The sequence below is a fragment of the Somniosus microcephalus genome, chromosome 2 (assembly GCF_052327205.1).
Source record: "Somniosus microcephalus isolate GS21.2 chromosome 2, FLI_Smic_1.0, whole genome shotgun sequence".
Classification (NCBI taxonomy): domain Eukaryota; kingdom Metazoa; phylum Chordata; class Chondrichthyes; order Squaliformes; family Somniosidae; genus Somniosus; species Somniosus microcephalus.
Genome location: NC_140988.1, coordinates 197783839 through 197810053, shown reverse-complemented (window position 1 = coordinate 197810053; position 26215 = coordinate 197783839). Strand labels below are relative to the sequence as shown.

The 26215-nt window shown below is 43.2% G+C and overlaps 1 protein-coding gene across 1 annotated transcript in view; it reads right to left on the bottom strand.

The window, feature by feature from the left end:
* Window positions 1-1045: 1045 nt before the first annotated feature.
* LOC147123179 (kinesin-like protein KIF14) overlaps window positions 1046-26215 on the bottom strand; it is a 43671-nt gene continuing 18501 nt past the window's right edge. The window contains exons 2-15 of the mRNA XM_085965550.1: window positions 23432-23686; window positions 22268-22352; window positions 21006-21104; window positions 20044-20096; window positions 19130-19160; window positions 18878-18985; window positions 16446-16562; window positions 15141-15259; window positions 14604-14776; window positions 12144-12291; window positions 6013-6076; window positions 5059-5243; window positions 1934-2036; window positions 1046-1069 (exon numbers count right to left, since the gene is read on the bottom strand). Of these exons, the coding sequence (XP_085821676.1) occupies window positions 1046-1069; window positions 1934-2036; window positions 5059-5243; window positions 6013-6076; window positions 12144-12291; window positions 14604-14776; window positions 15141-15259; window positions 16446-16562; window positions 18878-18985; window positions 19130-19160; window positions 20044-20096; window positions 21006-21104; window positions 22268-22352; window positions 23432-23686 (1564 nt within the window). The remainder of the gene's footprint in view (window positions 1070-1933; window positions 2037-5058; window positions 5244-6012; window positions 6077-12143; window positions 12292-14603; window positions 14777-15140; window positions 15260-16445; window positions 16563-18877; window positions 18986-19129; window positions 19161-20043; window positions 20097-21005; window positions 21105-22267; window positions 22353-23431; window positions 23687-26215) is intronic.

Sequence of the window (26215 nt, the reverse complement as noted above, 5' to 3'; positions counted from 1 at the left end):
GAGCTGTCAAGAGAGTTGGCGTTCAGCTTCCACTAGGTAGAGGTCAGTTCGCCAAACAACAACAGCGCCACCCTTGTCAGCGGGTTTAATGACAATGTCGGGGTTGGATCTGAGAGAATGGAGTGCTGCAAGTTCAGAGGGGGGTAGGTTGGAGTGAGTGAGGGGAGCAGAGAAATGGAGACGGCTGATGTCATGGCGGCAGTTAGCAATGAATTTTCGACCTGAAACGTTAACTCTGTTTCTCTCTCCACAGATGTTGCCTGACCTGCTGAGTTTTTCCAGCTTTTTCTGTTGTTATATAGTTATTATGGTACTCAACTGGCAACCCAGAGGCTGAGGCCTAGAAATTCAGTGGGCTACGCCACCAGTTAGCGCCGAAAGAGGGCAGTCAGTGGCTTTAGCACCACTGGCCACGCCTCCCGTGATATTTAGCGGGGCGCCAATGGCAGCGTTAGCCTGTAGCGCTGCGCCGCCGATGACGTCATCGGTGTGCGCAGCGCCCCAATCGTGATATTTGGTCGCGCCTGCCTCTAACGCCGGTCGCAAATCGCGCCCGGTTCACGGGGCCTACCTGTGGCGGTAGTGGCGCAAATTAAGGTGGAGGTGCAGGGCGGCCATTTGTTTCGGTGGCCGCCTGCCAGCACCTCTGTCCCCGGCCTCCTGATCCCCCCCCCCCCACCCCCCGGGCAGTGCCGGCTGTGTCCCGAGTGCCCGGCACTTCTCCTCGGCGCTGGGCACTTGCCGGCACTCGCGATCGGTCATCGCGCTGGTACAGGCCCCTCCCCCTTAAGAAGTGGAGGAAGGCCTGCAGTACCGCAGTGTGGCGCTGCGGCACGTTGCGCTGCGATATTCAGTTTCAGCGCCCCAAGAGGGACGCGGGGCGCCTCGAGCAGCGCCCCACGTCCCTCTTGGGGCGCTCAAACTGAATTTCCGGCGGGCGCAACGGCTCCGATTGCAGCGGTAATTCCGGCGCCCAGTTTGGGGCGCCACCGAATTTCGAGGCCTGCGTGTTCAAATCCCACCAAGGTAAATTGTGAAACTGAATTCAATGAATCTGGTAATTTATGGGCTAGCACCAGGAAACAGAGCCATCAGTCATAAAAACCCAACTGGTTAACTAATCTCTTTCAGGGAAGGGAACCTGCTATCCCTACTAAGTCTAGCCGACATATGAATCCAGTCCTACAATACATGGTTGACTTTAATGTCCTCTGACAACTGCTACAGAACATCTCAAGAGCAATATCAGACAGACCTATCGGTAATGACCTAGGATTAGAATTGAGTCCCTCCAGCCCAATCAACCCGGCAAAATCCTTCTCACTGACATCTTAATAAAGCTATCCCATAGACTAGTCAAGCAACAGCTCGAGACAGTCATACTCTCAGAGTCATCAATCAGCCTCCCTTATTCCACTTACACCATCCCTTGGTATGGTCGGACAGCAGAATAGACCCTCCAGAGGTGGCATGCAGTCAAGTGGGCTTGGCCCTGTAAGCTGCACAGCACTCCAAGGATCCCGCACAGCCGGCTTTTCAATGCAAAAACCGCGTATGCTCGTTATTTTGAAGGGGCCACGTGGCGCCAAACAAAATTACAGGGAACAATGCCTGTGAGTTAAGTGACTCCAGACCCCAAGAAGCCGCTTGGCTTCAGGTCAAACGAAATCTGCTGATGACAACCCACTTAACACTAACGCTCCACTTAAGAGTCAGTGTTCCTCTCTGTTGACTGAAAACGACTGGCTCAAGACATCCTCTTACTTTGAACAAAAATGAAGATTGTAGGGTGCACTTAAAAATAGACAGCAACTACTATATGTCCCAACTGGACAAATGATATATCCATACTATGCTGAATATAACAAATGAGAATGTGCCTTACAAAAACAATGTTATTCGATTAAGAGAGACTGTATTAAAAGTGACTTACATGATGTAGCACTGTCGATTCTGTTATAAGGTTCCCATTGACATAAGTATTTGCATCTCCTATTGGAGCAATGGTAACTGTGCCATTTAAGTTTTGTATGACACTGCAAGTAAAGATAATGCAAGGAACATTTGAATAAAAAGATTATGCACTTAATTCACTTTTTTGGTAACCATTAAAAATAGCTAATATATAAAAAGCCAGCACGGTTTAAGTCAGCGTAATTTTATTCATAATTTGTTTTCTAGTTTTTTTCTCCCCCTCTAACCTCCCAACTACTGTGTAACCCATCTAAACTGAATGCCTCAAGCTGGCTGTACAAGTCTTTTAGAGTCCAGGGTAGGAATGGTCCTTAGTCCCAATTACAACCACATACTTAGCAGATACGTTTGATACACCCCTCACCTGTACTCTAAGCCAGGAAAATTACTATTTAAAAGTGATTATTTAAATATTCTCCTATCCACATCATTTGCCCAAAGGTACCACTTCTCAAAGTTATGCAACATCAATTTAAAAAAATGGCAAAATCGCATGACAGAAATAGTACGAGACAAGTGCAACCATGAAAGAAAAAAATGCGACAGGAAGTAAGCATTGCCCAGCAGGAAGTATGCACTGATGCAGGGCTTCAGTAGGTAAAATAAAGAGATTACTGTAGTACACAATGATACAGTTGGTTGAATTGCCACCCCAAAAACCACAAGTAATACTGGCCTGATTAATGCGCACTGGAAAGCCAGTTATTATAAAGGAGCAGAATAAAAACATCAGGCTGCTTGTCAGGCACTACATCTAGGCCAGTACACTCACCCAAGATTAACTTCTCCTGTTAAACTATAACTTAATACCTAGACTATAAACAGCTCCAGGGACTTCCAGGATCAATGAACCAGTCTTTTTTTTTTAAGTTTTCAGCTCACACATGATGACAGCAAAACAAACCGTAATATTATGGTAACTAAGCTACCGAGATGTACCTTTTAGTACAAAATGTATACACAACTAAAACAGAATATTTAAAATTAAAGTAAAAGCAGTTTAGTGCATAACCTCGACTTGCCTAATCATTTTACCAGTACTCTCATTAATGTTATTTCAGACTAATACACTATGTTTCAAACCTTCTGGGTGGCACTTTTTTTTGTTGAGTCTAAACACATCACATACCTCCCCCCACCCTGAGCCTCTCGGTCCACCATCCATTTTGGAGCTGGGAACCTACATCAGAAAAACTGGCATCTGATTGACTGATGTCATTTGATTGTCATTCTCGGTTAACAGCTGTCAAAACTGACCTAGTTGATTTTATATTCCTTTTGAAAACATCAAAATTAAAGCCGGAACGCTCAATCTCATCTGTGACCTCATACATAAAGTCATCACCAAAATTAATACTCTAAAGTAACTTTTCAACAATGCTCCAAGGATTTAAAAAAGTTTGTCTGAGTGCTATACAAATGAATCTTCAAAGAATAGAGGGAAATAGATTCAAAATATGGCAGATATTGAAATGTAGTATTGTCAGAACAAATAGTTGAAAAAGAATTTACACATTAGCCCTCCAACTGCAGAAAGAATTTTTTCCAGATATCTAGATGTACACGATTTTTTTTGGGAGGAGTCTGGTAACAACAACAGAGTGTAGCCAGAAACAACTAAAATGAGGTAAATGGATCACAAATTTAACTTTGGTAATTGTTGGGAGCACAGAAAGACTTCCAAAAATGCTACTTGGGTGCCAAAAGACAAGTCACAAAATTTCCTTATGTTCCAGCAATCCTGGATCAGTAAATGATGGTGAACTCTGCATTTATTCCTCAGTATCAGCTTGGCTCACTTGGAAGCATTGTTGTGACGACGTCAGGTGGGTTCAACACCAGTCCAAGATTTCGGCACAATCGAGGCTGGCACTTCAATGTACAGGAAACTTTCTGGTATCCGGCATGGACGGGACCGAGCTGGTGCCGTACCATCAAAACAGCCGTAGAAACCAGCGCTAATGTTAAAACATACGGAGCTTTTGAGCTCCGTGTGAATCAACAAACCCTGTTGCTTAGCAACAGTTTCAAAACAGTCGGCCGCAGCTTAAAAGCGTCTCTGTGGCTAAGCAACAGCTTCAGCTAGACCTTGCAGAGCCTGACTGGAAAAAAAAAGCAACGAGAAGTAAAAAAACTTATAGGAAACGGCTCCTGAATTTTGCCGGTAGATTGAGCTTTCCGGACATTTAACCTCCAGTTAAACGAAAGTTTCCTGTAGTACTGAAGGAAGTGCTGTCCTTCGAATTAAACCAAGGTTTCATCTACCTGTTCTGATAGTTCGGGTAGATATTAAAGATACCATACCACTATTAGAAGTTCTCCCGGAATTTTAGCCAACATTCTCCCACAATCAATAAAATGTGGATGGACTGGAGAATCTGGGGTTGATCTCCTTAGAGAAGGCCAAGAGGAGATTTGATAGAGATGTTAAAATCATGAAGGGTTTAGATAGAGTAAATAAAGAGAAACTGTTCCCAGTGGCTGATGGGTCAATAACCAGAGGGCATAAATTTAAGGTGATTGGCAAAAGAACCAGAGGCGACATGAGGAAAAACTTTTTTTTACACAAGTTGTTCAGATTTGGAATGCACTGCCTGATAAGAGTGGTGGATACAGATTCAACGGAAACTGGATAAATACTTGGAGAAAAAATTCCAGGGATATGGGAAGAGAGCGGGGGAATGGGACTAACTGGTTTGCAGTTCGAAAGAGCTGGCACAGACATGATGGGCTGAATGAATAGTACTTCACAGAAGGAGGCCAATGATTCTGTTCTAAAACCATAACAAAACAGATTAAGTGCTTGCTTATTTATTTCCTTGCTGTTTGTGTGATCTTGCTATTTGCAAATAATCTACTCTGTTTGCCTAAGTAACAATAATCACTGCAATCCATAGCAATTAATTTTATGTGAAGCCGTTTGAGATGTTTCCCCAGAGATGTGTAATTTATAATTTAAGATTGTATTTTCATTCTCAAACCATGGAAAGAAAATTAACAAAAAATACAAATACACGAGAAAAAGAAAGGCCATTATCTTTTTCATGTCTAGCTGTGCAGAGAATTCAAAACTTTGGAACTCACCAATGATCATCAGCAATGAGTGCCCCAGATAGCTGGATATCATGCTTTGAGTTTGGCCTTTGTTTTCCCACTCTTGTCTGACCACCTTTTATCATGTACAAGAGCATCTCTGAAATCTGGGGATCTTCATTGAGGTTTACTAGATTCGGCAAACTGTTATCCACTTTAAAAGTGATTCCAGCTTTCTGTAGATAGAGAGATTCCTATTAGTAGGTAAAATAGTCTTCCTCTGCTACCAAATACCAGTTATAGTTAACGCAAGACTCTAACAACTGAGCTTTCGCGATTTGCCAAAAAATAAGGATTTTTTCAAGAACTGTTTAAAAACATACTCTCACCTTTACCAGCAACCCATTAGTTATTATTGGCCAAAATATTTAAGATTTTTCAGAAACACAAGATCTATTTGGCTCCAACATGCTGGAAAATTGGAACCAAGGTGACCATCTGTGGTAGATTCATTAATCCAATAACTGAACCCAGATAAATCTTCAGCAGCACTGGGCATTGCTGTCAGTTGACCAGCCTGCCTGGAACATAAATGGGACCTGAAGGATAGACACATCACTGGAGGCTGGGATTCTTCCCATTGCTCTCCAAGTTACCTTACAAACCAAAGCCCCAACAGCCCTAGTTGGACAAGCAATGGGAAGCTCATCAGTGCTCTGCGCTGGTAGGCTGTGAGGTATTAGCCCACTAAACTGCAATAGTACCGCTATGCCCAAAGCCTCGGCTCTTGCCAACCTGTGCCCAAGATCTGAAACTCCACTTAAGTGGATTTGTCAGTGGTTTGGTTTTGAGACTCTCAAACATCGTAATGGACTTCTGTACATGTCAACTACCTAACTGACCAAAACAAAATGTAAATATTTTGTGAAGAATATGTTCACTAAGAAGCTATTATTTCATAACATTAGCATGGAAGTGAAAGAATGACAAAAATCAACTGATTACCTGTAGTTCTCTTGCTTCCTCAAGTTTTCTCTTTTCTGCTTGGTCCAACCTTTCTCTCCATCTCCTAAGTGTCATAATAAATATCATCCGTTTGTAACAAAGAACTTTAGTAAATCAGTCACAGAATGCTCGTAACAAAGTAACAATTTATATTACTTTCACACAATCACCAGAAGTAATGCATTTAGCTCAGATAACTCCCTTCTCTCATTTTATAGTTATGCAGACAGAGTATAAGAAAAGGAATGGGGGGGAATTTAATAAAGTCAAAGGGGGAAAAATTCAGTTGTTTGCGCCTCCCATTAGCGCCTTAAGAGGGTGCCAATTGGGGCGCAAAGCAACTAGAGGCCGGGCGCAGCGATGTTTGTGCCGCTCGCGAAATTAACTAGACATTTTGCGGCAGCGCTAAACACTACCGCCACAATCTCCTGCGCCGGCAGATTGTGACGTCAGTCGAGTGCGCAACGCCCCGTTAGCGCCCTGGACCGGATATTGAGTGGCGCCCCCTGCCTTACTGCCTGCCGCTAGCAACGACAGGTTGAGGGGAGCGTTATGCAGTCAGAAAGGAACTAGGGGAGTGCTATTTAAAGGCAACCGCTTCCTGCCTTTTTTTGTCGGTGACATTTTGGCACCACGCATTCTGAGAGAGAGAGACAGAGACACTTCTAGAGAGATTCAATGCTGTGTGAAGAAGTTTTGAGTACTGAGCAGCACTTTGCAGGTTTATTTTGATTTGCCCTTCCTTGCTTCGTCAGCACTCTGAGGTAGCGCCTCGCTACTTGGCCTTTGTGCCTTAAGATAGGTGTGAAGCGCCTGATTTAGCGCTCCAATCACCTCCTGGGGCGATAAAAGCCAAGTTTGCTGTCGGAGGAGATAATTAGCGCCAAGCGCTAAACTTTGCGCACCGCCAATAATGGCGCCCAAAATGGGGCGATACCGAATTTTTCCCCCAAAGAATTGAGATAAGGCAAAAACAAAAAGGTAGATTATTATGGACATAAAGGAACAGCTAAACAGTAAAAACAAAAATACATTCCTATGTAGTTTCTATTTTAACATATGAAGGAAAATACAAGTTTCTAAGTAGATCAGAGGTATAACCATGCTTAGCAGAATACCAGTTACCCTCTAACTTGCCAGAAATAGCAAGAGAGCAGACAATGCAACAGAGTCATACACTGGAATATTCCAATTTTCTGTTCCTGCTTAAAGACAAAATGTCTGATTCTTCAATGGAAGCAACATTTCTTCTGGCACAAAACAGCAGTACTGACAAAACCTACCCTGCATACAATTGGGCTACTACTGTATGCGTTAGTACATAATGTAAAACTATTAAAAGACTACAAAAGAGAAATATCAATATCGATGCAACCACGCCTATTTAAATAAGAGATTAAAGCGCAAGTTATCCCATTGCAAAACAGACTCAACCCAGTTCTGCATAAAGACTTAGGCCTAGAAATTGGGTATAGCCCCGCTGGAGGCGTTAGAACTGGCGCTGCGCAAAGTTTATAGCCAGACGAAACTTATCGCTGCCTGGCGAGATATTGGGTTGCATCACCCCCAAAGGGGATTGAGGCGCTAACTCAGACGTTGCACAGGGCTCCTAAGGCGCAAAAGTTCAGGCGCTACCCAATATCATCGCGGACGGGTGCAGCGCAGGTGATCTCAATTACCGGAAACCACGAGACTGCCAGGCGCCGGCCGGCTCTTAAAGGGGTGGGTCAGTCAGCCTGAGCTGCTACACTCAACGCCCTGTAGGCCTCAGAATCGGCGCTCGCCCTTCTCTGGCGCAACAAGCTTGGTGAGGATGGAGAAGGTGAGACAGAGAGCAGAGCGCTTCAGCACTGGGGCCCTGGACCACTTGGTGTCTGCAGTTGAGCGCCGTCGAGATGTTCTGTATCCTGACAATGGCAAGAGGCCGAATCAAAAGGCTTACCGGCGATCTTGGAGGGAAGTTTCTCAGAGGGTCAACTCCAACAGCTTGGCGACCAGGACCCCTGTTCAGTGCAGGAAGAAATTCAACGACCTCACTTGGGTCGTTAGGGTGAGTGTTGGTTATGCAAACTTCTGATTCCCTCCATCTGCACCTAACTTCGAGGGCCCTGTTGCCATGATGCCCCAATGGCCATCTGTCAGCAAGCACCCATGGCCCTTTCTGGGCAGCCACATGGACATTTCTCTCAAGGCATCATGTAAGGGCCCTTGCACCATGGGGGGCATGAGATGATCTCTCAAGGCCACATGTAAGGGCTGTTGCACCATGGGGGGCATGAGATGATCTCTCAAGGCATCATGTTACAGAACTTCCCCTTCTTTCCCCTGCAGTCCAAGCTGGCGACGATGCGGAGGGAGCAGCGTCGAACCGGTGGCGGACCTCCAAAAGTCGTCACTCTGACGGATCTCGAGGAGAGAGTGCACCAGATTCTTGGAGGACGTCTGTCTGGTCCTGTAACCTCTGCAGCTGCCAACCCTTTTCCGACAGCGAGGGTAAGGCTCTCTCCTTTTTCAGCTGTTTCCTTCCACTTGGTCCCCCCGCCAGCATGCTTCCTCAGTGTGCAGCCATGTCAGAGCCTTGCCGCAATCTGCCATGCCTTTCCGCCAACCTGTCCTTTTGCTAAAGCCACTCTTCCACCTCCCTGCTTTCAGATGATGCATCACCAACTGGGGATCGACGCCCTGAAGCTGCCAGTGCAGTTGAGGATCAGGAGGAAGCCGGCCCATCCGCTCCAATCTCAGAGGAGCATACACATGTACAGACTGGGGATAGTAGTTCCCTGGAGGGGGGGGGGGGGGCTCTGATGATCAGGCAGTTGCCGGACCAAGCGGCATGCAGCAACGCAAGGGGGGTAGGCAAGTTCGGCCACCGTCTCCCCGGAGGGCAAGGCAGGTAGTGATGACTGCTGCACAGAGTGCAGAGGAGGTGCATCGCCTGGCTGAAATGAGCACCCAGGCCCGGCTCAGGCACACTGAGCTGATGGCTGCAGTGGGGAGGATGCCTCAGTCAATAGATTCACTGGCAAAGAGTGTGTTGGACTGCGGGGCAACAATGGAGAGGACTCTCCAGAGCTTCGGGGCAACAATGGACAGGACTCTCCAGGGCTTCAGGGCAACAATGGAGAGGTCTGTCGAGGGCTTTGCACCAACAATGGAGAGGACTGTCCAGGGCTTCGAGGCCGCTATGGAAAGGACTGTTCAGGGCTTCGGACAATCCCTGGAAAGGTCTGTCCAGGGCTTGTCCGAGGCAGTGGAGCGGTCAGCACCGGCCTTGTCCGAAGCAATGGAAAGAACTGTCCAGGGCTTCTCCGAAGCACTGGCACCTGGCTCACAGGTCCTCACTGCTGCCACGCAGTCACTTGCCGGCCTTGTCCACACCCAGATTGAGGAAACGCGAACTCTCACTGCAGCCACCCTATCTGCCTCAGCTAGGATCACCCCAGGCCCTTCCAGTACCACACGAGGCCAGGAATCAGTGGAACAGTCGCTTGTGGCGGTGGAGCCGAGCCGGTCCCCTCCGAGAGCCAGTGTGTCATCCGACCATGGTGCAGGTGTCCTCTCTCGGCAGGTGACCATTGCTCATGCCACCGCTGGAACATCTGCAGTCCAGCTGCCACCACCTGCAGTTCACACTGCTTCCAGCCATGGCCAGATCAAGCAGCCAGCCTCCGCACCCTCCAAGGCCAGAGGTCGTCCAGGCCGTCCATCAGGGGCTTCTGCGCTTCCAGACAGTCAGCAAGCGTCCCCCAACCTTCACCCCGCCACTGGGGTTCAATTACGTAGGAGCAGCAGGGAGGGAAGGGGCCGAGCGCGAAAGAGAAGTCGTTCTCCATCAAGGGGCCAGCAGTAGAGGGAGGTCCTGAGATGTTTGTTTGGCCAAACTCAAGGAGACCCTCACCTGTTGGAATTGTTGGGAAAAGTTTGTTCAGTTTGGCGGCTTTGCCGAAGAGTTTATTGTTATTTTGTTTGTTATGGTTTCTGTTGACATGACGTTGTTTTGCTGTAAGGAAAGACTTTTGTGACAATAAAGAGAAGTTTAAATGTGCTAAGGTGTACGTGAATAATTACAGTGATGCTGGCCTTCAGATGCTTTCTAACATCCAAAGTGCGCAGCAGTTAAGACACTCATCATTCCGCCAGAGGGGCCTCGAGACGACTCCTCATGAGCCAGTGACGGATGTCCCTTCCACTTTCAGGAGCCCTTCCATCTTCCTCCTCCTGCTCCTCCTCGTCCGCATGCTCCTCCTCCTCCTCCTGCTTCTCCAGGGTCAGAGGGAAGGTGATGAATTGACGCCTTCTCCTATAAAGGGCAGCTGTAACTTGCCGGATGCAGCAGTGGACTGCAGCCTGAGAGATAATCGCGATGTCCCCAAAGGCTCACTGAAAGGATCCGTTGCCATAAAAATTGAGGCCAACAGTCAGTTTAGCGGCCACCGACAGAGGTCATGCACTGTTGACGCGGCTGCAGATACTCAGTAAGCAGGTGGCACAGCTCAGTAACAACATCCATCCCGATTCGGAGCCTTCGCACACACTGCTCCTCCGACATGTCAAGGTATGACCCCTAAAGACCCTCGCAGCATACCCTCGGATTGGGCAACCTCCATTGCCCCTCCTCCTTCTGGCCAATCCCAGCCCTCTCTCCCGCCGTCTTTCTGCCCCTTAATAGTGTTCGGCCAGGAGCCCGTCGCCCTCCAAAGCATCTCCCATTCTGATGTCAGTTGGTCAGAAGGCTGTTAGGTCTAGTGCTCCAACTGCTCCGGACAGGTTTGAGGGTCCCAATTACTGTAATGCTAAAATCCAAAAACTCTGCTCCACAGTAGCTCCCCAAATCTCTCCACCAACGATCGCAATGAACAGGCCAAGTGGCTGAAGCTTCTATACTAGAGCTGTCCCCTTTAAATAGCGCCCCCCCGACTCCGAGAAGGGCCTGCTAACGCTCCCTCAAACTGTCACTAATAGCGCTAGGCGTTAAGGCTCCGGGCGCCACCCAATATCCGCTCAGGCGCTCCTAAAAGGCGTTGCACGATGAAATGACGTCATTATGTGCTTGCGCTCGCGGGCACGCGCAAACACTTAGCGCAGGCGTTAAATGTATAGTCAATATGGGAGTTGTCACTATCTTCATTGCGCCCGCCCCAACATTAGGCAATGCCCCAATTCTCGGTCTCTTAAGGCACTAACCGCTGGCGCAAACAACCCAATTTCTAGGCCAAAATGTTTAGTTTACTTTTGATCTTTTGGGCTAAATAATTAGCTTAGAATTTAACAAGAATGATTCAGTCCTAAATGCTAAGTGAATTAAGCAGTTATCTGCCTTTGGAAATCATTATTTTCATATGAAGCACAGCAATGCATCTTACAACTACTGCTCAACTTTACATCGTCCACATATCATTCTTTCAATGAAGGAGAGGAAGAAGTGTTGTGAACCACAAGGCGAGTTTTGTGCAAGTTACTTGGCCAGTGAAATGTTGATTAAAATAAGTTTGCACAGTTTCAACCAGAGAATTGGAGCTGACTTTGGGTTGTACAGGTGGAGGGACAATGCCTTCACCCATATAGCTCCTGGTGACCCGTTAGTACAGATTTCACTGCATCACATTTTGAACACAAGGATGTAAAAGCGGCCAAATAGCAAAAATACTCAACAAAACATTTTAGAAGCTCAGCATAATATGTACTGCAGAGAGTGTTCAGAGAAGAGCCAAATACAGTAGATAATTCCTCATAACTGAATCCCAAGTCTCAGAAATGAACTTGCTTTTTATTTTATTTAATCCCCAGGATGTGGGCGATGCTGAAAGGCCACATTTATTGCCCATCCCCAATTGCCCTTGTAACAGGCCTTTCCCTGGAACAGCAGCAGTCCCTGTGCCGATGCTGCTTGATATGGAATTCCAGGATGTTGAGCAAGTGACGATGAAGGAATAGAGATGCACGTCAGGGTGATGATGGGGAAACGGTAGGTGATGGGGTTCTGATGATCTTACATTTGAGACGCACGTACACACCAAAAGCAATCGATTATAAATGATCTTTTGACAAGGTGAGCTCGATGGGCCAAATTCCCTTTCATCATTCCAACCTTAATATTCTAGATCTGTCATGTATCAGATCCATCATTTTACCTCTGTGCCTCTGTCATTTCCCTCTCCTGTTGACTGAGCTTCAATTTTAGGGCTCCTATTTCCTTTTGGGATGATTTATACCTCTCGGACTGAATTCCTTGGCTACTCATCTGGGCAGCTTTCAACTTATCAATTTCCAATTTCAGATCTGATTCAGCAAGAAATCAAAAGAAAAAGTTAGAATTACATTCATCAAAACTCTTTGTGATGCTAAAACCTCAAGTTACTGCAAGCATACCAATTACATCAGAGGTTTCAATGTTCAGGCTGGAAAAACATTTGCAATCAAATCGTGAATTTTATTTTCTACATACATCCTGTTGAAAACAGAGACAACAGAAGAACAGCACCACTTGCTGGACAGTTGAAGAGTTGGATATTCCCTGTAATATTTAATAAAGGCCTCACCAAACTATAAGGGGGAGAAATTCAGTATCGCCCCATTTGGGGCGCAATTATCGCCTGGGCGCAAAGTTTAGCGCCTGGCGCTAATTATCGCCTCCGACTGCAAACTTGGCTTCCATCGCCCCTGGAGGTGATTGGAGCGCTAAATCAGGCACAACACACCTCTAAGGCACTAACGCCGAGGAGCGAGGCCCAGAGCGCTGGTGAAGCTCATGTGATGTCAGTCAGCAATGGAACACAGACACACTGGCGCCGTACAGTTCTTAAAGGGGAGGGTCAATCTTGCTCCCTATCCATACCCTGCTCATTGCAGCCTTGAATCTCGACCTGGAGAGACCTGTACATCAAATCTGCTGGAAAGAACGGAGAGGCCCAGGGAAAGAGCTCAGAGTGCAGCCCCCATAGTCTCTTCTAAATCGATGCAAGGAAGGTCAAATCAAAATGAACCTGCAAAGTGCTGCTCAGTACCCAAAACTCCTTCACACAGCATTGAATCTCTCCAGAAGTCTCTCTCTCTCTCTCTCTCTCAGAATGCATGGTGCAAAAATGTCGCCGACAAAAAAAGGCAGGAAGTGGTCACCTTTAAATAGCGCTCCCCCAATCCCTTCCCGACTGCAAAACGTTCCCCTCAACCTGTTATTGCTAGCGGCAGGCAGAAAGGCAGGGGGCGCCACTCAATATCCGGTCCGGGGCGCTACCGGGGCGTTGCACGCTCGACTGACGTCATGATCTGCAGGCGCAGGAGATCGTGGCGGTAATGTTCAGCGCCACTGCAAAATGTCTGGTCAATTTACTGGGTTGATTGGGCTTATACTCGCTAGAGTTTAGAAGAATGAGAGGGGATCTCATTGAAACTTATAAAATTCTAACAGGACTAGACAGACTAGATGCAGGAAGGATGTTCCCGATGGCAGGGGAGTCCAGAACCAGGGGTCACAGTCTAAGGATAAGGGGTAAGCCATTTAGGACAGAGATGAGGAGGAATTTCTTCACCCAGAGAGTGGTGAACCTGTGGAATTCTCTACCACAGAAGGCAGTTGAGGCCAATTCATTAAATATATTCCTTAAGGCTAAAGGGATCAAGGGAAGAAAGCAGGGACAGGATACTGAATTTGGATGATCAGCCATGATCTCATTGAATGGCGGAGCAGGCTCGACGGGCCGAATGGCCTACTCCTGCTCCTATCTTCTATGTTTCTATTTCACGAGCGGCGCAAACATCACCGCGCCCGGGCGCTAGTTGCTTTGCGACCCATTGATGCCGGAGACGCAAAGCAACCGAATTTTTCCCCCTAAGTCTTTAAAGTGTGTTGGTCATTACAGGGTGAAATCTACTTAATATTTTTGTCGTTCAAAACTAATTTCAGTTGCTCCAAAGTAAAATACAATCAGAACATGAACTTATGATCAACATTTTACTTTATAGTTAATTTAAATTAAATACCTGCCCTCTTTTCCTTATTTTAACTTAACCAAAATATGTCTGAAAATTAAGTTCCAACCAACAGCAGTTTGATAAATCCTATATAAAAGATGACTACTGACCCAAACAACCGTAGTGCCATTTTCTACATTTTCACTTGTACTATTCTGTGATTAGGAAGGAAGTGGCTTCATGCATAATGCGTGGCTATTTCTTCCACATCACAAACACAAAGCTCCAATATACAGGCATTTCATTGTTACAAACATTTCAACTACAAGATAGTATAAATTTTTAAATGCTAAAATATGCCATGGAGTAGAAGAGAATTTACTTACATCACAATAGAGTTGACCTCTAATGACCAATAATGTTAATTTAAATGTACAAAAATGACTTGATTTTTTTTAATAGAGTTACGTAGCGTTCATTATGCTTCCCCCCTCCTTTTTATTTTATAAGAAAAAAAACTAAAATTACTGAAGTTTAACTTTTTTCTGGAAAATAACCCAGTCTTGAGAAGGGGTTGGTGCATTTTTATACAGTTCAAGTTTCCAGTTTAAAATTAAAACATTAATTCATGTCAAAGCAAAGCACATGCAAGTTAACTTGTATGGAAAATGTCAGCTAACCTCGAATTAATTTTGCACTTGAGTCCTCATTCACTTTTGCAATGTTGATAATCTGGCGCGCTTGTTTGGCATATCTAAGCGTACTAAGAGTCTCCTCCACATTAGAAGCAGCTGGGCTGATGGTAGCTATCATAGCTGTTTTTGAATTGCCACCAAGGCTGTCCTTCAATAACCTACAGCATATTTTAATGACAAAAGAAAAGAATCAGTGTTCTGAAATGCCATTAAGCAGTAGTGAATGAGAACATACATGTCAGAAATACTAGCATGCATTAGTCATTACAGTATCCTGTTTTTACACTGCATGTATAATGAAGTATTGCCTTGCACAACCTTCAATTAATTAGTCCTGCTAGATTATGCTGCATTTTCTTTAATAATTTTCTTCTTCCCCATTTCAAGTATAGCATGGTGCAGTTTACTTAAGTCAGCTTTACTAGGAGTTTAAATCATGTGACCTAAAAAAGCAAATGCCATGGAACTACAACTGTCTGTTCAATATTCACTTTCAGCACTGTACCATAATTTAGAACTCACCAGGTTAGCACAGATTCCCTGTAAGGGATGAAGACTTTCTTCTTAGCCTGAAAATGTTCTGAAAGTGCAGAAATAACCTTTCCCAAGGTGAAGAGAGATTTATTTATGCTTACACCCTCCTGTAAGAAAGATGACAAAATTTCAGTGTTTTAAATTTAAAGGGCAGCCCTCGAATGGTGCAGGAGTCACATACAAAGTACCGTAAAACTACACTTCAGAATGTTCAAACTGGGCTGAAGACCATTTGGGAGAAATAGGGTTTATTTTAATTATCGCAGTAAGTGGATCAGATTGAGTGTAGTAAAAATAAATAGAAAATAATGATACCTGAAGTGAGTATACAGCTGCACTGTAATCAAAGAGTTCAGTCAGAACCATGGCAGGGAAAACCAAATGGTTTACAAGTCATCTGAGCCCAATGAGATTAGATTACTTGGTTTACAAGTCATCTGAACCCCATGAGATTAGATTACTTTCTTAAAAAACACAAGTTAACATTTATTCTACTAAAAAATGATAATTTAATGTGGTGTTTTTATTTTGTTTGAGGAAACAATGTATCGCGTCATCCATGTGTGAGGTTATTCACACAAATGATTTAGGACAGAGAGCAATGTTCTTTTATACACAGAGGGTTGCGAGGCTGTAGCACATACTTTACCAGAGTTAGTGATTGAAGCAGAGAATACAGGAAACTTTGTGTTATCCGGAGGCTAAATGTCCGGCAAGCTCGAGCCACCGGCAAAAATCAGGAGCCGTTTTGTTAGTTTTTTTTCTTCTCGTGGCCTTTTTTTTCCCCAACAGTCAGGCTCTGCAAAGTCTCTCTGAAGCTGTTGCTAAGCGACAGAGGCGCTTCCAAGGTACGGCCGACTGTTTAAAAGCCGTTGCTAAGCAACAGTGTTTGTTGCCAGATACGGAGCTGAATGCTTCAACATTAACGCTGGTTTGTCCGGCAGTTTTGAGGGAACGGCAACAGCTCGGTCCCGTCGGTGCCGGATAGCACAAAGTTTCCTGCATGTTGAAATTTAAGAATAAGTTAGGTAGGTAGTTTAAATAAAGATGAAACAAAACAGATATGGGAACAGAGTAGCATATGGGCTACTGCTGCTGTGATAAACACCAACTAGTTGGGCTAAGTGACCAGTGTTCTGCCGACCTTATAAAAAAAAGGCGGCTTCCCAACAGAAAGAACAGTAATTACAGAATAGAATTTTTTTGTTTATGGTGCTGTTAGGAAGTTATTCAGACAAAAACACTGAATCTTTTCCTACATTTACAGATGAATAGTCTTTGTAAAGCACATACCTTTAGTCTGTCGCCACTGGTCTGAGCTGTAAAGCAACGTTCACTTCCTGCAAGATCCACGAGATTTACTCTACTTGTTACACAGTGTTCGTGTTCCTCATCTTCCACAAATTCAGTCTGCATGAAGAACAAAACAGTTGAAAAGTCCATTAATAGGTTGAGCAGAACGTTTACACTATTAACAACCACGGTGGAATTATTTATGCTCACTGGTCAATCACATTTACACAAAGTAATCAGGCTGCTACCTTTCATTACTCATTTTGATGGTTTGCCCAGGTTGGACTTGCACTTCTGCAGAATGCCAGCTATGAACTTAGTTTTTTGCATGTTAAGGAATGCTAATCAAGCTACAGTATTGGAACAGGCAGCAGTGTCATGCAGAAATGCACGTGAGTGGCAACAGTTGCAAGCTGTCGTCAGACAAGGCTTGCCAAGTATAATAGAGCTGAAGAACAGGTTGAGCCATTGACCAAATATATTTTCTTCAATTGTCAATGCTAATTTATCAAAAAATACACAATGGAGATCCACAACAACCAAACAAAACCCAGGACACTTCAGAAACACTTGGGTGCTCTAGAATGTGGTCTTAACTGGTGTAGAAGCCATAATGTAAACAAGTAAGGGGATGAAGAAAATATTTGAATTTCATAGCTAAAAAAGCAAAATACTGCAGATGCTAGAAATCTGAAGTAAAAACAGAAAAAGCTGGAAATACTCAGCAAATCAGGCAGCATCTTTAGAGAGAATCAGAGTTAACATTTCAGCTGATGCTGCCTGACCCGCTGAGTATTTCCAACATTTTCTAATTTTCATGGCTGTTTCCCATGAGAGCTAAAACATAGATCTCTTCCTCTCTTTTGGGCATTTAAAAAAAAAAATCAGGAGGCAATGTTTGCCCATCTCTGTCATTTTCTTTTTGTACAGAAATACATTTTTTCCCCAAGCATTGTTTAAAAAAAACCTATTGTAAAGTAGAACTTTATATTAAATGATGCACTGCATTGAAGGCTTCAGAATTGATTTGATTTGATTCATGTGTCATGCTGCTCTGTACACCTCTGAAGAACAGATGAGTAGCACGAAAGACTGGTGTTGAAAACATTTCTCCCAAATTTTGATAAAATGTCAACTACCAGACATTAGGTTTATGGTGCAAAACAGGCTTCAATAAGAAATATTGGTTTATGCTGATAAATGAGTAAAGGAATCCTTAATAGAAAAGGACATGGCAAGGGAACTTTTTGTGTAAAGTTCTTACCCTATTAGGAGTCTATAAAGAACATAAGAAATAGGAGCAGGAGTAGGCCATTTGGACCTTCAAGCCGGCTCCGCCATTCAACAAGATCATGGCTGATCTTCTACCTCAACTCTACCTTCCCGCATTAACTCCCAAAAATTTATCGACCGGTCTTGAATACACTCAATGACTAAGCATCCATAGCTCTCCAAGGTAGAGAATTCCAAAGATTCACAACCCTTTGAGTGAAGAAATTTCTCCTCATCTCAGTCCTAAATGGCAGACACCGTATTCCGAGACTGTGACCCCGTATTCTGGATTTGCCAGCCAGGGGAAACATTTTCTCAGCATTAGCCCTGTCAAGTCCCTTAAGAATTTTATATGTTTCAATGAGATCACCTCTCATTCTACTAAACTGTAGGGAATATAGGCCTAGTCTACTCAATCTCTCCTCAATTTCTTGTCTTATGAAGAAAGGTTGAGCAGGTTGGGCCTATACTCATTGGAGTTTAGAAGAATGAGGGGGGATCTTATTGAAACATAAGATTCTGAAGGGGCTTGACAGGGTAGATGCAGAGAGGATGTTTCCCCTCGTGGGGGAATCTAAAACTAGAGGGCATAATTTCAGAATAAGAGGGCACCCATTTAAAACGGAAATGAGGAGAAATTTCTTCTCTGAGGGTCGTGAATCTTTGGAATTCTCTTCCCCAGAGAGCTATGGAGATTGGGTCATTGAATATATTTAAAGGCGGAGATAGACAGATTTTTGAAAGGTAATGGAGTCAAGGGTTATGGGGAGCAGGCAGGGAAGTGGAGTTGAGGCCAAGATCAGATCAGCCATGATCTTATTGAATGGCGGAGCAGGCTCGAGGGGCCAAATGACCTGCTCCTACTCCTACGTCTTATGTTCATAGAGCAATCCCATCATTGTTATTTAAATGCCTTCCTTATTTTCAGAGAATTCAATGGTTCCTCCACTAAGGCAGTAGACATTCTTCTCAATAAAAATGATGCAATCGAGATAAATCCCTGCAATCACGCCCCTTACCCAAAAAACATTTTAATGGACTTCAAATGCTAAACCCCAATTAGGAACATTAAAAAAAAATCAACTCAATTCCCACTAGCAAATGTAACTGTTAAAAATCATATAAAATAAATTGCAAAGTTAATTACAGTGATGTTGTACCTTGGTCTGTGTCATGACGAGTGTGAAGACTGAGTGAGACCTGGAACTCTTTTCATTCATGCCTGTGGCTGCAGTAGCCCTTTGTTTGTTCCCCAGTTCTAGCCAGCCCTAATGGGGAAAGAATTTTTAAAAAGTGAGTACCTACAATAGCAACACTTTGCTTTAAAATAAAACAAACGGTGTAAAGACAAACCATTATTATGCACTATAAGTGAGGGCCATTTTAGACTTGAAATAACATATAGTGCTCACCTGAATATCTACGTAAGAGGTGACAACATTCCTGGGAAATAAAAAGAGATAAACTTATATAATTGAGATAAAAGCAGAACAGATGTACTGTAGGAGATTTAGTCCAGGCTTTAGAATCTCTTCTAGGCAATGTAAAGACCCGACTTATATTTTAGCATCACAGAACAGTGTTTAGATCAATGAACAACAATAAATACACTTTCATGTTTACATATGGGTAAATGCTCAATTTTGCACATTAATAAAGCCCCAGTTTGGTTCTCCATATGCAAATAGGAATTTCTATCATACCAGAGCTGCTTGGTGGCACTGGGCACTGATGCATCAATGCTCAATGCCTCAGAATCAGAGGACACAAGTTCAATATCCCACTCCATTCGGTTCCAAATATGAACCATGTCAAGCAGAGAGATAGATGCAAAATCCAACCCCCTCGCTCATCTTTCTTCCACTATTCTTTGAAGAAAGAGGAGACTACCTGGAATTGAGGAAAATTTATCAAAAAACGAGGAAAACATTCACTTTCACAAAGATATTGAACTGAATGAAAAAAATTAAACAACTTATGAACAAAGAAACATTAACTTTTCAAATGTGTGCAACAATAGGGGTCTGCTACTTGCAATAGGAGAAACAGCTAAAAGCATAGCCCCAATAAAGACTTAAGTATGGTAGAATGGAGACAGTGGGGAGAAAGTCATCTGAGCAAGGTGCCAGTGCATGGTACAAAACTCTTAAAAAGGAAAATATCCCCAAGTGATTTCTCACTCCACCCTTACGATGACAGAAATTCATATTTATCTCTGGAGGTTGGATAAAAAAAACCATCCTTTCATAAAATGGCACCTTTACCAACCATCACAAAATAGTTTTTAATGGAATGCATATTACCCTTTAGTATAAACTCAACTTACGAAGAGAGATCAGCCACATAAGGTCCAAAGACTGGATGTTCTCTCACTCGGAGCTGTAAGTAACAAAGAATAGTGTTTTAACTAAACATCAAAATAAATATTGCAGCAGAACCCATAATACATAACACAAAAAGGTACCAATACCAGCCCAGCTGTTCAAATGCAGTCAGATTTTGGCCAAAAAACAACTATTAGATTCTACGTTTATTGACATTTTCATAGGAGGAGGATTTTCTGGTCGCTCATCAGACACTGCCTCGTGTGATCCTGAGCCACACAGGCCTGGAGGATTCCAAGCTTAATCCTTAGTCTGCACTGAGGTAACTAGTCTCAGGCAAGGTGTTGGAGTAATCACAACAACCAGCTTCGCTTTCCATAGGTTGGTGTGGAGGGAAAAATCAAATTGGCAACATTTTGTGTTGGCTCACTGGCTTAAGTGGAATGAGCATAATCTAAGGCCATCGCAATTTTCCATCTCCGATTGATGAGAAATGACAATATCCAGTTTAGTAATAGGATGGTCATTGAGAGGCTCTGACAAAATTTACAGCACATTCACTATACCACAGTAGTAAAACAAGGACTCATGCCCAGGATTTGCACACTACAAGTTTCCAACCTCTGACGAGCAGAGATTAGGAGCATCCTCACATTGACAGAAAGCAAAGGAAAAGAATAGTCAGCGGGTAAAACTCTTGGGGAACCTCCCTCACCCTTCTTGGGCAAGGATCAAGATTGGCACCGGCAGAAGCCTGCAAGCAGATCACCTGCCTTCCCACTCCACCAAGGAATAATGCAAATCATGGGGAACTAGTACTGGGAGAGGAAGAGCGCCCCTTTGGATTAGAGGTAGCATTCCCACCTCTGGGTGTTTTACTGGAATTACATCTTTAACACTTGAGAAATTAATTTGAAAACACAAAATAAAGTTTGGTTCTGCAAACAATTTCCTTCAGACTTACAGACTGTTTTACTTGCATTTTTCCATTTCCACCAACCAACAAATCATGAATTTTCTCATTGTAGACTTCAAAATAGCTCATTTCAATATGGTAAGTAACCTTTGAAAATCAAAAGAAATACTGTTATCAAGATAGTATTCTATTTATTACCCATGAAATGAAAAGATTTTTCACATAAAGGACACATTTATTTTCAAATGTGTTACTGTACCACAAAATATATCATGCATGATCAACCTTGCTCTGGCAAACTAAGCTGAATAAACAGATCAGAATATTTCTACCTATAAAGTTAATTGCAGACAATGAAGTTAAAATTTATGGGGAATTTTAACCCTTTTCCGTCAGGCAAGCAGGGAGTTAAAATAGGCCGGGAGACTTACCCGGTCAACCTATGTCCCCAGTAATTTTTTTGGCCCGGCTCGCTGGCCATTCAAAATACCGCGCATGCGTAGTTTTTACATTGAAATGCCAGCAAGCCAGCTGTGGGGGTTTCCTGGAGCAGTGTGCGGCCACGCACTTTACAGGGAACACTGCGGTCAACCCACTCCCTTCCCAGAGTCTGGAATTTTAACCTGCTTTTCTGAGCAGATGGCAAGGATACCCACCTGAGACCAGTGGGGGCCTTCTTTAAATATGCAGATTGGGCTCTTATATAATTGGGGCTCGACTTCTATTTTAATCAGTGGCCTGAGCAGGGGAAACAGTTGTGACTTTCTCACCAGCTGAAGATAGCAGGAAGAGGAGCCAGGGCCAAGAGAGACCCAAAGAGGTACTTTGAAACACAAACTTTTCTTGACGGACCCAGAAGTGCAGGAGTAGCCCCACAAGGAAAGTTTAGGCTTCTGCTTCCTGCCACTTTCCCAATCACAAGTTTGTCTTGAAATCCCCATCCTTTGCGACTTATCCGAGTGCCAGGAACTGTTCTTTATGTCCCCTCCAGCAGCCTTCTGCCGCCCGACATTCCGCTGCCATTTCCCACAGGTTTGGGGCAGGAACTGACCAGTGGCATGCAAATAAGGCCTGGGAGATAAAAATAAAAATCACCGAGGCCTCACACTTGCCTCGGCCCCTGCCCACCCGATTGTTCCAGGACAAAAATCGGACCTCTAATCTCAGCTCCAGACAGATTTTGAAAGAAAAGCAAAATTGTCCTGCAAATCTAAGCTGCATATTTAATTAAAGCAGAACATCTTTTTTCAAAAAAAAGAGACTGGACCACTACAAGACGTGTAAAGTTTGTCTTTAAAAAAAATACAAACCTGCTGCATTTCAGGCTTTGCTACCCTGGCAAACAACTGTTCACAGAACCTTGGTACGATCCCCTTGTTACTGAAGCCCATCATCCTTTTAAGTTAACATAAAAAATATATTTAAGCATCATGAGCTAAATTTATAAGAAATAAACTACTTTGAATAAGTCATTAAAAATAGACATTCAATAGTTACAGTTGTACAACTCACGGTCTTACAGTGGTGAGAAAATATTGCAATTGGGAATATGTCGTATTTCCCATTGATGCATTTCAGGTGAAACTTTGAATCAATTCAACTTTGAATTAAAAGTAATGATTAGCTATAGCTCCACAGCAATCACAGCTCACTTGATTTTTTACTCCAGCAGTTCAGTTTCTGTTTGTTACAATAAACAAGATATTTGTGAGCTTCCTCAGTCATGGGGATGGGGCGCGCTCTGGACGCTTGTTATATTAGTATGTGCACACCTTCTCATTGTCATTACTCCTGATAATCTCAAGTAATTTTTTGCACTAAAAAAATGCAAGTTATTGAGTAATTTGCATTAAGGAATGTGGGAATTTGCTGCTCAAATGATTCTAATTATTAGTTAATGTGAATTAAGCAACTTCAAATTAAGAACGTTGGCTGTAGAACCTGCTGTAGAAAGAGGAGAATGTGCATTAATGTGGTGCATTTGATATTGTAAACAAACATCATAGTTACAGCAAAGAACAAATTTAAACCAGCATTTGAATCTGGAATGACTCACGGATCACAATCGGATTGAGGAGATGTTCATCTAAACAAGTGAATTTCAGTTGAATTATTCTCAGAAACTAGAGTTGGATTTTGGAACACTCCTTTCGTTAACTCACAACCCTGATCTTACCAGTGACCAGGTTAGCGAAAATTCATAGTGTGTAATGGTATTTAGGGGTACGGTAGCATAGTGGGTATGTTACTGGACTAGTAAGCCAGAGGCCTGGACTAATGATCCGGAGACATGAGCCCTCTGAAGTGCCACTTATTCAAGAAGGTGGCTTAGCACCACCTTTGAGGGAAAATTAGGGATGGGCAATAAATGCCGGCGATGCCCACATCCCATGCATGAATAAAAAAATATTTTAGGCAACACTTTAATACATCATTAAAACAACCTTCCATTATAAATTTCTCCCCTAACTTACGTATATGACTTTCCAGAGCCAGTCTGCCCATATGCAAACAGACATGTGTTATATCCCTCAAAGGCTTTTTCCAGCAGAGGGACTCCTATTTTCTTATATACAGTTTCCTGGCTTGAAAATTCAGGATGTAACTCATCAAACGACCAGAAGGAAAAGTCATAAACAAAGGAGTACGTGTGATTGGTTTCTGGATGTTGCACAATGGTGTCTTGTCCTTTCATGAAAACTATTTCCTGCGCATTTTCATTTTTTTCCCTGAATAAAAATAAGAGAAACTTGTTCAACACAAGTAGAGAGAAAATTACCATGATACCAATAAATAATGTTAAGAATACAGGAACAAATGTACATTGCCTTTTAATAATTGTGTTGCACTGTTAGGGTATTGACATTGTGATCTCTTTCAATAATATTGTGACTAAGACCACACTGCACATGCAGGGAACTAGTTTCCATGATAAGGTTCCTCATCCACGTCTCTTCATGATGCCCTGAATTAGCTATACATATACTATGCCTATCTTAATTGCCATGAAGTTTTATCCATCTTCCACGAGATTGCATGACTATGGCGGGGAGGTTGTGGGGGGGTCAATGATACACAATGCTGCAACATGTCCAGACAACGCAGACTTGATGGACCAGATGGTCTTCTCCCATCCTTTTCATATGTTCACCCTTCCTACTACTATTACCTGGACAAATCAACATCAAAAAAATAATAAAAGGAGCTAAACATTATATATTGAATACAAAATATTTATTCCTTCTGTTAAATGGAAGCAACAGGTAGCAACATGGTACAGTTTGAGAACCAATCGTAGGGGCACAGAATGGCAATACGTGGGATTGCACCAGTAGTCCATCATACAGTTCCTAATCTCAGCCATGTAACCGTGGGTGATGGAAGGAAAATGAGATGGAGCATTAACTCAGTTTCCTGCATATGCCTCCAAGAATCCAGTGTAGAATGGTACAGAAGCAAGTTTCCCATCTTCTCAGGCAGTTAGTATTAGGCCCAGGGAATGAGGAATAAAATGAAGGGAGTCTTACTTACAAATTTTTAAAAAGATACAATTTGAAAATGAGGGGCAGTTTGCAAAAATATGCAGAACACAAAGAATTGATTCCTTACTATAAATGACAGTGCTTTTAAAAAAAAAAATCTCTTAAAACAACAATTTCTGTAACACAGCAAGTCTTAGATAATCATTATATCAGATGGATTGCAGCAGCATAAAAATCAGGATTCTGATATCAGGACGCAATTGAGGCATTGTATCGAATGGTCCAGTAGATAAAGGTGCTGCCCCATGTAGCATCGAGCCATATAGATCACAAGGTCCCAAGTCTGATTCCCTGTCTGTTGAGTTAGCCGAAGCAGCAGTGGAGTCACTATAATTTACCTCAGCACTGAGAAGGCAGAAGGGGAGAAGAGCGCACCTCAGGGTTTCAACTCTTGATGAATATACAGTGACTCCTGCAGAAAGTGTAGGTATGCATCTGTACATGTATGCCCACACATTTATCCCAGTATACATCTAGCTCAGACAGGATTGGGCTCCAATGTAATGCACTCCATGATTGCATAGCTTCCTGATACATGAAGAGTGGCCATTTGAGATTTTGCTGCATGAAAAGTCTAATTGCTTACATGGAGCCAAGATAATTCTACTGCACGAAAGCAAAAAAAAAAAATCAATGAACAACTTAGCTGACTCACACCTCAATAAATCTCTACAGCAGTATGAATGGGACTTAAAACAGGTCACTACTTGCTCTATGTGGTTTAGAAGAACATACAGCTGAATTTTTCAAGATTCTTAGAGGGCTCGACAAGATAGATGCTGAGAGGCTGTTTCTGCTGGCTGAAGAGTCTAGAACTAGGGGGTCATGGTCTCAGGATAAGGGGTTGGCCATTTAGAACCGAGCTGAGAAATTTCTTCACTCAATCTTTGTGAATCTTTGGAATTCTCTACCCCAGAGTGCTGTGGATGCTCAGTAGTTGAGTAAATTCAAGACAGAGATCAATAGATTCTAGGGCACCAAGGGATATGGGGATAGGGTGGGAAAATGGAGTTGATGTAGAAGTTCAGCCATGATCTCATTGAATGGCGGAGCAGGCTTGAGGGGCCGTATGGTCTACTCCTGCTCCTATTTCTTATGTTCTTGTGAAGTGAGCAATCTTGAATTGCAGGCAACTTTAGTACCAAGGAAACAGATTGAATTGATTCATTCAGCAAGTCAGTCATACATGATTGAGAGAGCTATATCATGACTTCAGAGTTTGTTTTAGCAAGAAAGAACTTGCATTTATATAGCACCTTATCACATCCTCAGGACTTCCAAAAGTGCTTTACAACTAATGCAGTAATTGTTATGTTGGCAAAATTCCATGGACAACAAAGTTACAGTTCCCTGTGCAGTAATACAAGAAGTTGATCGATAACAGTGATATATCCCACTTTCCGCCACTCAACAAAAAATACTCGACTCAAATATGACTAGATCACTTTGAATTCCAGTTTTATTGCATATCTTTGATTTCTAATGGGGTATTTTAGCACAGTACTGTGTGTTTTAATTTTTAACGAGAGCATTTGAAAAGTGGCATTTTGCCATCTTAAGCACTGCATGACAATTGATTCATCAATCATCCATTCGCTCATTTCTGAAGGGGCTTTGTTTACTTTAATTATAAAAAAAAGTCTCGAGTAATGCATGGGCTGGGGGAACAAGATACACTCATAAGAACATAAGAAATAGGAGCAAGAGTAGGCCAAT